Source organism: Onychomys torridus, chromosome 4 (assembly GCF_903995425.1).
Source record: "Onychomys torridus chromosome 4, mOncTor1.1, whole genome shotgun sequence".
Taxonomy (NCBI): Eukaryota; Metazoa; Chordata; class Mammalia; order Rodentia; family Cricetidae; genus Onychomys; species Onychomys torridus.
In genome coordinates, this window is record NC_050446.1 from 62,125,356 (window position 1) to 62,141,131 (window position 15,776).

General features: G+C 38.2%; 2 protein-coding genes across 2 annotated transcripts; both read left to right on the forward strand.

Annotated features, from left to right (window-relative positions):
* The first annotated feature begins 431 nt into the window (after positions 1-431).
* On the forward strand, positions 432-1,349 carry LOC118583139 (olfactory receptor 1013). Its single transcript, XM_036186501.1, has one exon. The coding sequence runs from the start codon at positions 432-434 to the stop codon at positions 1,347-1,349; it is 918 nt and encodes a 305-aa protein (XP_036042394.1).
* Positions 1,350-14,858: 13,509 nt separating this feature from the next.
* LOC118583130 (olfactory receptor 1013-like) lies at positions 14,859-15,776 on the forward strand. The gene has a single exon (XM_036186486.1). It carries the CDS (start codon positions 14,859-14,861, stop codon positions 15,774-15,776), a length of 918 nt encoding a protein of 305 aa, XP_036042379.1.

The following is a 15,776-nucleotide window of genomic DNA, read 5'->3' on the forward strand; positions in this document are numbered from 1 at the left end:
TTGTCTGAATTCTTTTGGTGTATGGAAAATTTAAGTCAGAGTGCATAGGGATCATCTCCTAGTTGTATGAAATTATAAGGTTATTTAGTCAAAATAATTAAGCACTAGGGATCTATTTTCTACTTGATAAGGAGAAATACAACACATACTTTATAGTTATTGGATAATTCAATCAGCATTATTTTGCAAATTTCAAGATTTTATTTTATGTACTAATGTATAATATATAATAACCCAGAATCATTTAACTTATGTTAAAATGTTCTTTTATTTTTATCTTTTGAATTAAGCTACATGCTTCTAAATTCAAAAAAAGTTTCATTAATTGTATTTTCATAACATTTATTTAACATTTTTTTTCATTTGTTCAGTACAATCATTTAATCTGAAACTTCATTTTTCCCTCCTCTTAAGTTTCATTCTTTCTATCCATGGAGCAGGATAATAATACAGTCAGTGAGTTCATCATGTTGGGATTCACAACAGACCCTGTGATGCAGAAGGTCTTGTTTGCAGTGTTTCTTGTTGTGTACACATTGACTTTACTGGGAAATAGCTCCCTCATTGTGTTGATCTGCAATGACTCCAGGCTCCATACACCCATGTATTTCTTCATTGGAAATCTATCATTCCTGGATCTTGGGTTGTCTTCTGTCTACACACCAAAGATCCTAGCAACCTGCATCTCTGAAGACAAGAGCATCTCCTTTGCTGGCTGTGTGACTCAATTCTTCTTCTCTGCTGCACTGGACTATACTGAGTGTTACCTTTTGGCTGCCATGGCTTATGACCGCTATGTGGCCATCTCAAAGCCTCTGCTTTATTCACAAGCCATGTCCTTAAAGCTATGTGTATTTTTTGTGGCAGCCTCATATCTGGGTGGTTTCATTAACTCTGTCATCATCACCAAAGACACTTTTGCCTTGACTTTCTGCAGTGACAATGTAATTGATGACTTTTTCTGTGATATCCCACCCCTGGTAAAGCTGGCCTGTGGCAAGAAGGACAGCTTCCAGTCTGTGTTGTTTTTCCTCTTGACTTCTAATGTCATCATCCCCATTGTGTTCATCCTGGCCTCTTATCTTTTCATCATTGCCACAATCCTGAGGATCCGCTCCACTCAGGGCCGCCTCAAGGCCTTCTCAACCTGCTCCTCCCACCTCATCTCTGTGACCTTGTACTATGGCTCCATTCTCTACATTTATGCTCGTCCCCGGTCCAGCTACTCTTTGGATAGGGACAAGATTGTTTCAACCTTTTACACAGTGGTTTTCCCCATGTTGAATCCATTGATCTACAGTTTGAGGAATAAAGATGTAAAAGAGGCTCTGAATAAACTCCTCAAGTAAATCAAGATCATTTCCTTATAAGATGCACAGAAAATACTTAATCAGGTTATTCATGATCTAGGGAAGATGTTGCTAATCACAGTGCTATAAAGTAATGTAAAGATCCAAGTAGTTCAGCTATAAGACTTCTGGGTGTATGTATAAGCAGTCCAAACCAGCTTAATATAAAGATACCTGTGCACTCACGTTTATCACAGCAATATTGACAATAGCTGGGTTATGGAATCATTCCAGGTGTATGGAAAAATTTGTAAAGTGTACAAGATAGCTTTTTACTCAGGTATAAGAAGGAACACAATTAACATTTTTTTTTTTCAGGAAAAATGGTAGAACTAGAGAGCTTCATTAAGAGGAATAAACTAGTCCCACCAGAACAAAATTTCTAAGCTTTCTCTTATTTTTTGAAGCTAGAAAATAAATAGAAGAGTATTGAGGTTAAAGTGGGACCATTAGGAATGGAATAGAGAGAGACACAGAAATAGTAATAGAAGATATGTTTTTGGTCAAGGCCCATTTTACATATCTATGGTGATGTCACGACTAAACCACTTTGTACAATTGTTATATGTTCATTAAAGTAGAAAGTAAACTTAGAATTAAAAAATAAAGATTTTGTGTAATGGATGCATATATCTATGTGGGTAAGGGCACATCCTCTATATACATAAAGACATGAGACAGGTGGATCCCAACAGCTCACTGGATGGCCAGCCTTGCTCACATGTCAAGATTCAAGTAAATTAAGAGACCCTGTCTCCAGGTGATTTAGTGAAATTGGTAGAGAAGCACAGCTCATGTCCTGACATGAAGGTATGATCACAACCACTACACAATCCTGTATATGTACCATACTCATATATACCTCATATTACACATGGTACACAGAAATATGAAATAAAAGAGAGAGAGAGTTCTTGTTGAAACTACAAATTTTGTCCTTTTGTTTTTCTGTCTATATCAACATGTGACTTTTATTCTAATAGATAAGGTTTGTAAATACACATTTATCATGAGAAGTATGTATGCTACATTGTCCTTTATGTTGATTGCTGTGTTCATAGAGAAGTGGGAATAATTTATGAATAAATCAAAATTCATATATCATGGCTGCAAGCAGATAGGAATTGGTGTAGGCTACTATCTAGAGAAGAACACCTGAGCTCCATAGCTAGTAAAGAAATTGTGATTTTTCTTCTGGGTCATGGTTCACCAATATTCTAGGATTATACCAGTAATTGTACCAGTAATGTGAAAAAGAGTAGACTGATGCTGAAAAATACATTGGTGTATTCCTCATCCACATTCTCTATCCCACTTCTTGCACAGCCCACTTTGAGCCTTCTTCCCACGCACACCATATGTAGTTTGTGTTGGTCATCTAGTCTTGAGATTAGGGACCTTTGATTTGTTCCTCTGACCAAGATGAGCTTATTTGCATAAGAAAAGTTTCAAAGGAATGTTGGTTAATAACATACATACACACATATACATTTCCACAGACTCACTGATTAGATTCTATTTTATAGCCAGGTAAATCACATTTTGTTGACTACTTCATGTAAAGAGGTTATGTAAAGGAGACTTTATGGGAGTATAGTAGAAAAAAAAGCTTTACTAGACAAAATACTTTGTCTTTGAAAGGAATAAGGAGACTTGATTCCCCTTCAGTATGTGGTTTCAGAGAATGGAAATTAGCTTGGTTAAAATAATAAAATGATATTGTGTTTCCATATTATAACATTGGATAGTCTTCTTCCAAGCACAAATCAAACTTTTTGTTACAAGAAAAATATTCCCTAGTTACTTCCATCTATTTAATTCCCAAAGGAACTCCAATCTGTGCCTCATGACACAGACGCTTTGCAAGAGAACAGTGGATCATTTGCTAGAGTTAGTGAGATGTACGAGCAGTCACCTTCATAGGAGCTCTGAAAATTAAGTAGTGTGTCTAGTCCTATTATTTTAAACTATACTTTATTTTATGTTCAGTAATATAATTTAAATAGTAAATGGGAAGTATAATAGAATGATTTAATATGCCTTCAAACAGAAAATAAGTGGAAAAATTTCACATTAGAAACATTTTCTGGAGCACAACTTTTTTAAATGATCACTTTTTCTAAATGAGTTGATCTGACAAATGTATTCAGTGACTACTCATGTCCAATTCCTATTGCACTATTGTTCTATGTAATTAAAAAGAAAGTTCAACTTTCATAATCATTGAATGAAAGAAATAGCACATGTTGAATTCTTTTTGAGTGCAAAAAATTGTTCTTGCTACTTTAATAATCAGAAAGTTGAACATTAAAAACTAGTATTAAAAAAACAAAACAAAACAAAACAAAGCCACACTTTTCAGACAAGCAAAAGAGAAACCTGGACACCAACCCAGCCACTAAACCTTTGACCTACAATCTCTCTTGCCTGCAAGATGTGCAGGGGCAATGGTGGTGCAGAACTTGTGGAAGTGGCCAATTAATATCTGGTTTAATTTGAGGCCTACACCATGAGAGGAAGCCCATGCCCTACACTGCCTGGATGGTCAGGAACCAGAGACTAGAGAGCCGAGAGACTTAAGAGAAGAACCAAATATGACTGGCAAAAAAATAAAAATAAAAATAAAAACATCAAAGAAATGATTCCTAATTTTATTCTGCTATATTCATAGATTGGTGCCTTGTCCAGTCATCAGTAGAGATACTTCCGGCAGAAAACAGGGAGCTGGTGCAGAAACCTACAGCTATACATTACACAGAGAGAAAGCTAAGTTGGATGTCTTCAGCAGATCCCTCCCCTTGCTGATTGGGGAACCCTGCAGAAGAGTAGCAGGAAAGACTGTAGGAGTTAGAGGGGAGAACGTGGCCCACTGAATCAACTAAGCAGGGCTCATGTGGCTCACAGAGACTGAAGAAGCTAGCACAGGGCCTGGCTGGTTCTATGTCAGGTTTTCTGCATATGTTATGGCTGTTAGCTTGATGTTTTGTGGCACTCCTAACAGTAGGCACAGGTGTATCTGTATCGCTGACTCTTTCAGCTGCTCTTGTCACCATTTTCCTCCTATGGGGTTGCCCTGTCCAGCCTTGCTGTGAGGGCTTTTGCTTTGTCTTATGGCATCTTGTTTTGTTGTGTTTGGTTGTCATCTCTCGAGGGCTTGCTCCTTTCTGAAAAGAAATGGAGGGGGAGTGAATCTGGGGGAGAGGAGAGCTGGTGGTGCTAGGTGGGTGGGGTGGGCTGGGTGGTGTGAAGGGAGAGGACACAGTGGTTGAAAGGTATTGTATGAGAGAAGATAAGATTCTGTTTTCAATAATAAGAAAGAAAACCTAAAAAAAAAAAAAAAAACCAAAAGCAAACCAAACCAAAACAAAACAAAAAGCAAAAACAAAACCTATGGCAAGGATTAAACTAGAAGACAAGCTTTATATCTTTTCTACTATCCCAACAAATTCTATAGATTCCATAACTGCAAGACTATCCTCCCAAGTGAAGTCTATGAAGAAACCTGAAAGAATGCTGATTCCTCATTCATATGTAGATTATAATTTCCCAGTGAAACTATTGTCCTTGGAGCCCTAGGTTAAGTGACAGGAGAGGAGGAATGTCATGGTTGAACAGTGGCTGATCAGGCAACACATACTGACCACTTACAAATCCCTACTTCTGTTCTTCCCAAATTTTTAGTGTAATGATAGATGGAAATTTTACATATCTCTCCCAAACCACTGTATACCTAAGGCTGGCCTTGAAGTGAAGTCCTGTCTCTACCTCCTAACTATAGGAAGTATAGATATGAAGATCCCATTCTTTTAATAGTCCATACTGTCATGGTTACATTCCATACCACAACAGTTGGACTCAGTGCCCTGCACTCCACTTGTATTTCATGTTGTGATGTCACCAGCCACAGGTTTGGCACATGACTTGGCTTAAGTGTTCAATTTCTAGGAACCCTCTTGATATTAATTATTGTATCAGTGAGAGTCCTTCTTAGAATCAAATGTCCTGCTTGCAATTGATAAGTTAAGGAGGATTTAATAATGCACAAACATGTAAAGGGAGCATAGGAAATGGAGAGTATAATGGGATAGCTGGTTTTTGGCCACAGAATTTGACTATCTATCTCTAGGCCTACAAGGTGAGGGAGAAGGAGAATGAAAGAGGATGAAGAGGAGGGAGAGAGAGAGACAGAGATAGACAGAGACAGAGGTAGACAGAGACAGAGAGAGAGAAAGAGGGAGAGAGGGAAGGAGGGAGAGAGAGATAGAAACAAAGAGAGAGAGAAAGAGGGAGGGAGAGAAGAAGGTGGGAGAGAGAAGAGAGAGAGAGAGAGAGAGAGAGAGAGAGAGAGAGAGAGAGAGAGAGAGAGAGAAGAGAGATAGGTGAGGGAAACTGTGCAGAGGATTGCATCCAGACATAAATCTGACCTTTCAATGGTCCTGTCTGAGCCCCTGGGAATAAGAACTCTTACCTCAGAGTCCATTATTTCTCATGTATGTACCTATTTAATTGGTACAGTTTTGTAGATTGATCTCTTGAGGTAGTGGCTATTGATGAAGATGGCTATTGATCTAGAGCAGTGGTTCTCAACCTTCATAATACTGTGACCTTTTTAATACAGTTCCTCACGTTGTGGTGACCCCTGACTATAAAATTATTTTCATTGTTCCTTCATAACTGTAATTATTCTATTTTTATTAATATTAACATAAATATTTTGGAGGTTTGCCAAAGGGGTCACAATCCACAGGTTGTGAACCAGTGATCTAGAGGAAGTGGAAGATACCAGGACCCTGAAGAAATATGTGTGCTACTATGTTTAAATATATTCAAATGCCTACACTGAACTATATGCAACTGATTACAACCATGGACATTTTTTGAAACCAGTAAACAATACACAGGTTGTTGAAAAATATGACTGGATACATTCCTCATTTGGGAATCAGTCTCTAAATAAAACCTTTCCTAGTCTCACTGAGATAGACCCAACTTCCACACACAGCTTTACTTCATTTCTTTTCATTCCCCAGGCTACCAGTCTACAAAGAGTTTCAAATCTGAGTCTCTTGGGATTAAATATCTAATATAAAAGATCTCAGAACTAGCTGGATGAAGTTTGGAGTATTAGAAGGAGATATTTTCTTTATGGTAAGTAGCACGGTACATATCATTAGAGTCTTACACATTTTATTCAGCTTTCTCAATGCCTCAACACTTGTTTGCTTTCTGTTGCAAGAGGAAAGGCACAGTTTTCTTTTCATGTGCCTCTATCATTCTGCAGCAATTTGTCAGCTTTCTGAGCTAAGAAGGCATTTAGTTCCCTCTGTGTGTGGTCATAGAGCGTAACTTATGTGAGGGGAATAGATAGAAAATTATAACTGGCTTTAAAGCGGTGGGAAGCAAAATATGTGCTAAGAACCACATAGCAAGGAGCTCAAATGAGAAGGCTTTCTTACATGCAGCACTAGACAATAGGTCTCTAAACTCAGATTCAGAGGGAATGATAAAATAGTTAAATTTCTTTTAGTTTATTTTTGTTTTTCAGGAGGCAAGAAAACATGAATGATTTTGAAAGGATGCCAGATAGCAGATATCTCTGTCAGGCTATTAGATTGTCTTATTAGATTGACCAGAAGTGTTCCCTCCTTCCATTCTTTCCTCTTACCCTCCCTCCTTTCCTCCCTTTCTTCCTTTGTCCCCGTCTGCATCTTCCTTCCTTCCTGCCTGCCTTCCTTCCTTCCTTCCTTCCTTCCTTCCTTCCTTCCTTCTTTCTTTCTCAACTTCTTAGATTATTTAGATACATGTTCATGTATACTACTATGTTTAAATATATTCAATTTGCAGTGAACCATATGCTGGTTTGGGACTTGCTACATAGTTGAGGACAATACTTACTACCCTTCAGGTGCCAGGATTATAGCACATGCTACCCTCAGCACGCAATGTCTCTTTACTTCTAGTCAACTGTCAGCCTATGAGTTGATGTCACTAATTAACCCTTAAGAAAATCACAATTAAATAGTTGCTGTTTTATTCCCTATGCTTGTGTTGTGGTTTTGAATGTTTTTTTTTTTATTGCTGAGATCTAGACTGTTTGAGATTCTCAAAGTCACTTGGACCATCATAGCTCACAATTTTATATATAAACTAATCAGATAAATGGCAGAAATAAGCCATAAAAGATGTGGGTCATAAGTATGAACAATTTGAAGTCATAAATAAAATGTGATTGGACCATAGAAGTATAGGACTGAATAGAGAGAATAATAGCAAAGGAAAATGGAAAAATTGAATATTGGCTCTTGAATGCTTATTATAATACTAGTTTTATAATAAATTATATAACATGAACCAACACTAGCTTCTCAACACATAATATTTATTACTCATCTGATATTTTTAAATACGTGTCTATTAAATAGTGCCATAATTTTATAGGAAATACATTAATACAGAGCAAAGTGCATTATATTATAGATAAGGAAATTGATTATCCTGAGGATAATTAGGTTTCCAAAGGTAACCAAGTTGTACAGAGTTAATATCAGAATTTTACCTAGGGCTGTCTGACCACACATCTCTGGATGTGGAGAATGTGCTGTCTCCAAAATTTATATAACCACTGATAATATGCTCTCTGGGTACACATTTATTAAATCTTAACAAGCCTATAAAATAAGACTTCTGCCATCCTTATAATAATGAGCAATATGTTTCTCTCAATAGTGTGTGAAGTCAATTTTCATCAGAAATGTCTCAGGCTATTTGAGTAAGAAGAGATTCCATGAACCACTCACTACTTAGTGAACTTTACTACCTTGGGGTGAGATTCAGTGAATTTTGCATCAGCCACATCTTGTGCTGCCTATGCCTTAGAATTAGGGACTGCTAATGAATGTCTTTCTTGTATTGATTCTTTTAGTAACTAGGCTTTGTTTTTTTTTTTTTTTTTTGTTTGGTCTTATTTGTCTTTTAAAAATATTTTATTCATTCTTTGACAATTTCATATATGTTGTATAAAACATATCCTGATTATATATACCCCAATTTTACTTCTTCCTTTCCCTTCAGACTCCCACCCAATACCCCTTCCACCATCATGTCATTAAAAAACTAACTCACTGAGTCCATTTAGTATTGCTCACATGTGCTTGGGTATGGGTCCACCCACTGGAGCTGGATAACCTAACAGGGGCCATACTCTTTTTATTATTATTATTATTATTATTATATTTGTGTTTTAATTTTATACATCAGCCATGAGTTCCCCTGTCCTCCCCCCTCCCACCTCCACCCTCACCTTCCCCCCAGGCCCTCCCCTCCATTCCCATCTCCTCCAGGGCCAAGACTCCCCAGGGGATTCATTTAAACCTGGTGGATTCAGTACAGGCAGCTCCAGTCCCCTCCTTCCAAGATGAGCAAAGTGTCCCTGTATAAGCCCAAGGTTCCAAACAGCCAGCTCATGCACTAAGGACAGGTCCCGGTCCCACAGCCTGGATGCCTCCCAAACAGTTCAAGCTATTCAATTATCTCACTTATCCAAAGGGCCTGATTCAGCTGGGGGCTCCACAGCCTTTGGTTCATAATTCATGTGCTTTCATTTGTTTGGCTATTTGTACCTGTGCTTTTTCCAATCTTGGTCTCAACAATTCACGCTCTTAGAGTCCCTCCTCTTTCTCGATGATTGGACACCTAGAGCTCCCCTGGGGCCTGGATGAGGATCTCTGCATCCACTTCCATCAGTTATTGGATGAGAGTTCCAGCACAACTGTTAGAGGGTTTGGCCATCTGATCACCAGACTAGGTCAGATCAGGCTTTCTCTCAACCATTGCCAGCAGTCTACAGAGGATGTATCATTGTGGATTTCTGGGGACCTCTCCAGCACTCTGGCTATTCCTGTTCTCATGTTGTCTTCATTTATCATGGTCTGTTATTGTTCTCCCTTTCTGTTCTTGATCCAGCTGGGATCTCCTGCTCCCCTAAGCTTTCTTTCCCTCAAATCTTACCCTTCATTACTCCCACTGTCATCCAGCTTGTTTATGTAGATCTCATCCATTTCTCTGTCATTGGGTGATCCCTGTGTCTTTCCTAGGGTCCCGTTTTCTAGGTAGCCTCTCTGGAGTTGTGTAGCAGTCTAGTCATTTTTGTTTTACACCTAGTATCCTCCTGTGAGTGAGTACATACCATGTTTGTCCTTCTGAGTCTGGGTTATCTCACTCAGGATGATTTTTTTCTAGATCCATCCATTTGCTTGCAAACCTCATGATGTCATTGTTTTTCTCTGCTGAGTAGTACTCCATTGTGTATATGTGCCATATTTCCTTTATCCATTCTTCAGTTGAAGGGCATCTAGGTTGTTACCAGGTTCTGGCTATTACAAACAATGCTGATATGAACATAGCTGAGCAAATGCCTTGTGGTATGATTGAGCATTCCTTGGGTATATGCCCAAGAGTGCTACAGCTGGGTCTTGGGGGAGATTGATTCCCAAATTTCTAAGGAAGTACCATATTGATTTCCAAAGTGGCTGTACAAGCTTGCACTCCCACAAGCAGTGGAGGAGAGTTCCCCTTGCTCCACAGCCTCTTCAGCATAAACAGTTTGGTACTGGCATAAAAACCAACATGTGAACCAATGGAATTGAATTGAAGACATTACCCTGCACACCTATGAACATATAACTTTTGACAAAGAAGCCAAAAATGTACAATGGAAGAAAGAAAGCATCTTCAACAAATGGTGCTGGCAAAACTGGATGTCAATGTGTAGAAGGCTGCAAATAGATCCTTATCTGTTACCATGCAAAAAATTTAAGTCCAAGTGGATCAAAGAACTCAACATATATCCAGTTACTCTGAACCTGACAGAAGAGAAAGTAGGAAGTACTCTTGAATGCATTGGCACTGGAGATTACTTTCTAAATATAACACCAGTAGCACAGACACTGAGAGAAACAATCAATCAATGGGACCTGTTGAAACTGAGAAGCTTTTGTAGAGCAAAGGACATGGTCAACAAGACAAAGCAACAGCCTACAGAATGGGATAAGGTCTTCACTAACTCCACATCTGACAGAGGGCTGATATCAAGAATATATAAAGAACTCAAGAAATTAGACATCAAAATGCCCAACAGTCCAATTAAGAAATGGGCTATAGAACTAAACAGAATTCTCAGCAGAGGAAGTTCAAATGGCTGAAAGACATTTAAGGAATTGCTCAACATCCCTAATTATCTGGGAAATGCAAATCAAAAGGACTCTGAGATACCTGTCAGAATGGCTAAGATCAAAAACACAGGGGCCATACTCTTGAAGAAAATGGACTCTCTCTTCCCAAGAAGCCATTTGCTATCTTTGGTTTCTTCATCTAGGGACCTTTTAGATGTATTAATTGATTTTAATCTTACCTTTTTATGGTTTTAATTTTTCATACAAAATATTTTGATAATGTTTTTCTATTTCCAACTCCTCTCAGATTCTCCATACCTCCCTGCCCATGTAGCTTGATATTCATTCCATGTCTCCAAAACAAGAAGGAAAAAATACAAAATCAAAAGAACCCCAAAACTGTTAAGACAAAAAGTTTGTTATTTTTCAAAATTTATTTCTTTTTTCTTTATTATTATGTGTTTTAAATTTTATACATCAGCCATGGGTTCCCCTGTCCTCCACCCTCCCGCCCCCACCCCCACCCTCCTCCCAGCCCCTCCCCTCCATTCCCATGTCCTCCAGGGCCAAGACTCCCCTGGGGATTCATTTAAACCTGGGGGATTCATTTAAACCTGGTGGATTCAGTACAGACAGGTCCAGTCCCCTCCTTCCAGGCTGAGCATGTGTCCCTGTGTAAGCCCAAGGTTCCAAACAGCCAGCTCATGCACTAAGGACAACAGGTCCTGGTCCCACAGACTGGGTGCCTCCCAAGCAGATCAAGCTATTCAATTGTCTCACTTGTCCAGAGGGCCTGATCCAGCTGGGGGCTCCACAGCCTTTGGCTCATAATTCATGTGCTTCCATTCAATTTGTCCTTGTGCTTTTTCCAATGTTGGTCTCAACAATTCACGCTCTTAGAGTCCCTCCCCTTTCTCGACAATTGGACACCTGGAGCTCCACCTGGTGCTGAAGTTGAAATAATCATTTTTATTTTACTAGTGAGATTGTTGAAGCATAAGAGAACTAAATGATGTATATACGGTAATGATGTATATAAGGTAATGACTATATGAGGTAATGATGTATATAAGGTAATGATGTATATAAGGTAATGATGTATATGAGGTAATGATGTATATGAGGTAATGATGTATATGAGGTAATGATGTATATAAGGTAATGATGTATATAAGGCAATGATGTATATAAAGTAATGATGATATAAGGTAATGATGTATATAAATAATGATGTGCATAAGGTAATGATGTATATAAGGTAATGACGATATGAGGTAATGATGTATATAAGGTAATGATGATATAAAGTAATGATATATATATATATATATATATATATATATATTAATGATGTATATAAGGTAATGACAATTTAAGGTAATGATGTATATAAGGTAATGATTTATATAAGGTAATGATGATATAAGGTAATGATGTATACAAGGCAATGATGTATATAAGGTTATGATGATACAAGGTTAGCTGAGCTCTAGAGAACTGGAGTTTTGACAAGTCTTTGCAGTCTTACTGCTAGGTTTATTTTCCCAGTCTCATTGTGGCTAACTCTAAAGTAGAAAACTAATAAGTCTTCAGACTGAACGGTCAGCTGTGATGCTCAATAAGAACTTTACAACCCCACAGTATTTGAAAAAACAAATTCTGCTCATTAAGGTGGCTGGCCATCTGAATTCTGTAGCTACTCTTTGGATTTTCTGATATCTATTTCTAAAGAATATAGGATACTCATATGTTGAATTATGACATTGGGTATTAGATAAGAAACAGTTAATTTAGGGCTTATGGCATGATTTGATGTGACTAGAAACATGACTAGAAAACATGGTTCATGGGCTTTGTAAAAGACACAGAACAGTGAGCAGTGAAAAACAGTTAATGAAATATGCCCTTCATGGGTTGGTGTCCTCCCTAGTGAGGACAGAGAGGAAAATAGATGATTAAGTGGTTTTGTGGTTGGTTATCCATTGTGTGTTCTGTAGAAGAAAAGAAAACCATGGAAGGAAGTGAAAAAGCATTTGGGGTGTGAAGGTATGTATCCCATGACCAATCTCTTCAACTCCGCAACTCCCTTCACATCACATATTTATGAGCAATCATAATGGACAAAATAAATTTCTTAGCAGAATTGGCATACAGTGAAAGTATTTTGACTTTTAAAGAACTTTGACACACAGATACAGTTAGCCTGTGTAAATAGTTGTGCCTTATTCTCTGTGGCAAATGCAGCCTGAAAAATATTTCCTCAAGGACTTCATTTCAGAACTGTCCCTTGCCTACCTTGCTAGATTATCAGCTTGATAGATTATCAACTACTCTCGTGAGATGATGGTAGGCTGGGATGAGAGACCTGGAACCTAAGGTTATAAGCTCATTTCTTTAAGATGTGAGGAACAGCAAGATCTCTCAAAAAGTGGGAGAGTGATTTTCATGGCTGGAGATGCTTTAGAGTAATTTACTATAGCAGAAGGAGCAGAGAGCATTTTTAGTCTAAGTTTAGAATTCTCAGCTCTGCTCTGGCCTTGACTTGTGACCCCAGCAGTCTTCTAGCTTCTCCACTAGAGTCTATTTTCAGCATTCACAGTGTCCTCATTGGACTGGAATAAGACACACCAGAACACTATTTTCTAGTACTTAAATTTTAGTATTTAATTTTCTCTAGTTCTAGGAGAGATTTTCTTCAGCCACAGAGCAGTATAGAAATATAATGAGTGAATTCACTTTTATGTACGAAGCATAGCTCTTGGCATACAGTAAGAGTTTAAAAATGATAGGAACCACTTCATATTGGAAAGATTTTTGGAAGATGGGTCATATGTGTCCATTGCTGTCGCCAGGAGAGAACTGATGAAAATCTAAGCCTTGTAGGACAGATTTGGGGTTATGATCCCTATAAATCAAATCAGGTCCTTTTAGCATGTTTTTTTTTTTCTTCTCATTGAATTCCATACTAGAGGCATGGGGATACAAATGAGACCTTAATACCCCATATTTGCTTGATGTAATGTGAGGAGTTTAGGCTCTCTCTTCTAACAACCTTAAGTATAAATTCTATTTATTTGTTGATATCAGCCTGATTTGTCTGACATATGTTCCTATACTTGCAAAATGAAGATAATGTTGCCTTGTTGTGCTTGGGTTGTCATAATACGATGCCATGTAGCAGTGTCTTCAACAATATACCATTGTTTTTTTCAGACATTTACAGGTTGGATGAAGTCCAAGATCAAGGTGGATCAATAGTTATCTTTTAATGAGATCCATTTCACAAGTTAGAAATGTCCATTTGAGAGAAAGAAAGAGAGGTTGAGGGAAGGAAGGAGGGAAACAAGGAGAAAACAGGAGAGAGAAAAGGATAGGGATAGAGAGGGGCTGTATTCCTTCTCATCAAGCCACTTATCTATGTGGATTAGGGCATCAACTTTATCTGCTCGAATTTCATCCTTTTCCTAAATGTACTCACATTGGATCCATCAAATGAAGTGCAGGACACAAGTGCAGATTAAGTATCAACACAACAATCTTAATGTGTATAAATAAGGTAACTTAAATATCAAGACTGGCTTGGGACACACATTTCTTCTGTCTCTTTTCAAACTCCAACCACTTATAATATTATTTTTTGTATATATGTGAAAATGCTCATGAGGGTGAGGGTGCATTATGGGAATGGGTGCAGGTGCCTATGCTGCATGTGTGGAGGTCAGAGGGCAACTTTTGGTGTTGTTCCTCAGGAGCAATCTAGCTTGCAATTTTTTTTTTTTTTTTTTTTTTAGACTATGTCTCTCACTGGCCTCGAATCTATCAAGTAGGCTATGCTGGGACCAGTGAACCAGAGGGATCCTTTTGCCTTGGCTTCTTTAGAACTTAGAAGAAAATATGTACCTCAGTGTCCCATTTATTTTGTTTTCAAGTGATTTCTTGGTATCAGCCTAAAGTCTTCATGTTTATGAGGCAAGCACCTTGGCAAATGAACTGTGCCACAGTATTTGGTAGTAATTTTCTAATTAGGAAATAACCCAAATCCTAGCCAATCAAAATGATTGTCATTTAAATGAGTGTCCCAGATATTACTAAATCCATACTTTTTTCTATTTTTCTTTTATTGAAAATAGATTTTTTTTCATACACTACATCTCCATTACATTAGCCCTCCTCTAACTCCTGAGTCTCCTCACCTCCTCTTCTGTTTGAATATGTACCCTTCTTACTTACTTACCTTTTTAAAAATTTAATTTGTTGAATGTATTTTTCTATTTATTCAGCATACTCTATCAAGCTGAACTCTAATTTTATCTACTCCCAGGTGAGATTTCCTAATGCCATGGAACAATACAATAACACAGTGGTTGCATTTATCCTGGTGGGATTCACAACAGACCCTGTGATGCAGCTAGTCCTGTTTGTAATTTTCCTTGCTGTGTATGCATTAACTGTGTTAGGAAACAGCACCCTTATTGTCTTGATCTGCAATGATTCCCGACTCCATACACCCATGTATTTTTTCATTGGAAATCTATCTTTCCTGGATCTTGGATTGTCCACAGTCTACACTCCAAAAATTTTAGTGACATGCATCTCTGAAGACAAGAGCATCTCCTTTGTTGGCTGTGTGGCTCAGTTCTTCTTCTCTGCTGGACTTGGGTATACTGAGTGTTACCTTTTGGCTGCCATGGCTTATGACCGCTATGTGGCCATCTCAAAGCCTCTACTGTATTCACAAGCCATGTCCTTAAAGCTATGTGTATTTTTTGTGGCAGCCTCATATCTGGGTGGTATCATTAACTCTGTCATCATCACCAAAGACACTTTTGCCTTGACTTTCTGCAGTGACAATGTAATTGATGACTTTTTCTGTGATATCCCACCCCTGGTAAAGCTGGCCTGTGGCAAGAAGGACAGCTTCCAGTCTGTGTTGTTTTTCCTCTTGACTTCTAATGTCATCATCCCCATTGTGTTCATCCTGGCCTCTTATCTTTTCATCATTGCCACAATCCTGAGGATCCGCTCCACTCAGGGCCGCCTCAAGGCCTTCTCAACCTGCTCCTCCCACCTCATCTCTGTGACCTTGTACTATGGCTCCATTCTCTACATTTATGCTCGTCCCCGGTCCAGCTACTCTTTGGATAGGGACAAGATTGTTTCAACCTTTTACACAGTGGTTTTCCCCATGTTGAATCCATTGATCTACAGTTTGAGGAATAAAGATGTAAAAGAGGCTCTGAATAAATTGTTCAAATAA

Excerpts from the sequence above, each read along its gene's own strand:
- LOC118583130 (XM_036186486.1), top strand. The coding sequence starts at position 14,859 with ATGGAACAATACAATAACACAGTGGTTGCATTTATCCTGGTGGGATTC.
- LOC118583139 (XM_036186501.1), top strand. The coding sequence starts at position 432 with ATGGAGCAGGATAATAATACAGTCAGTGAGTTCATCATGTTGGGATTC.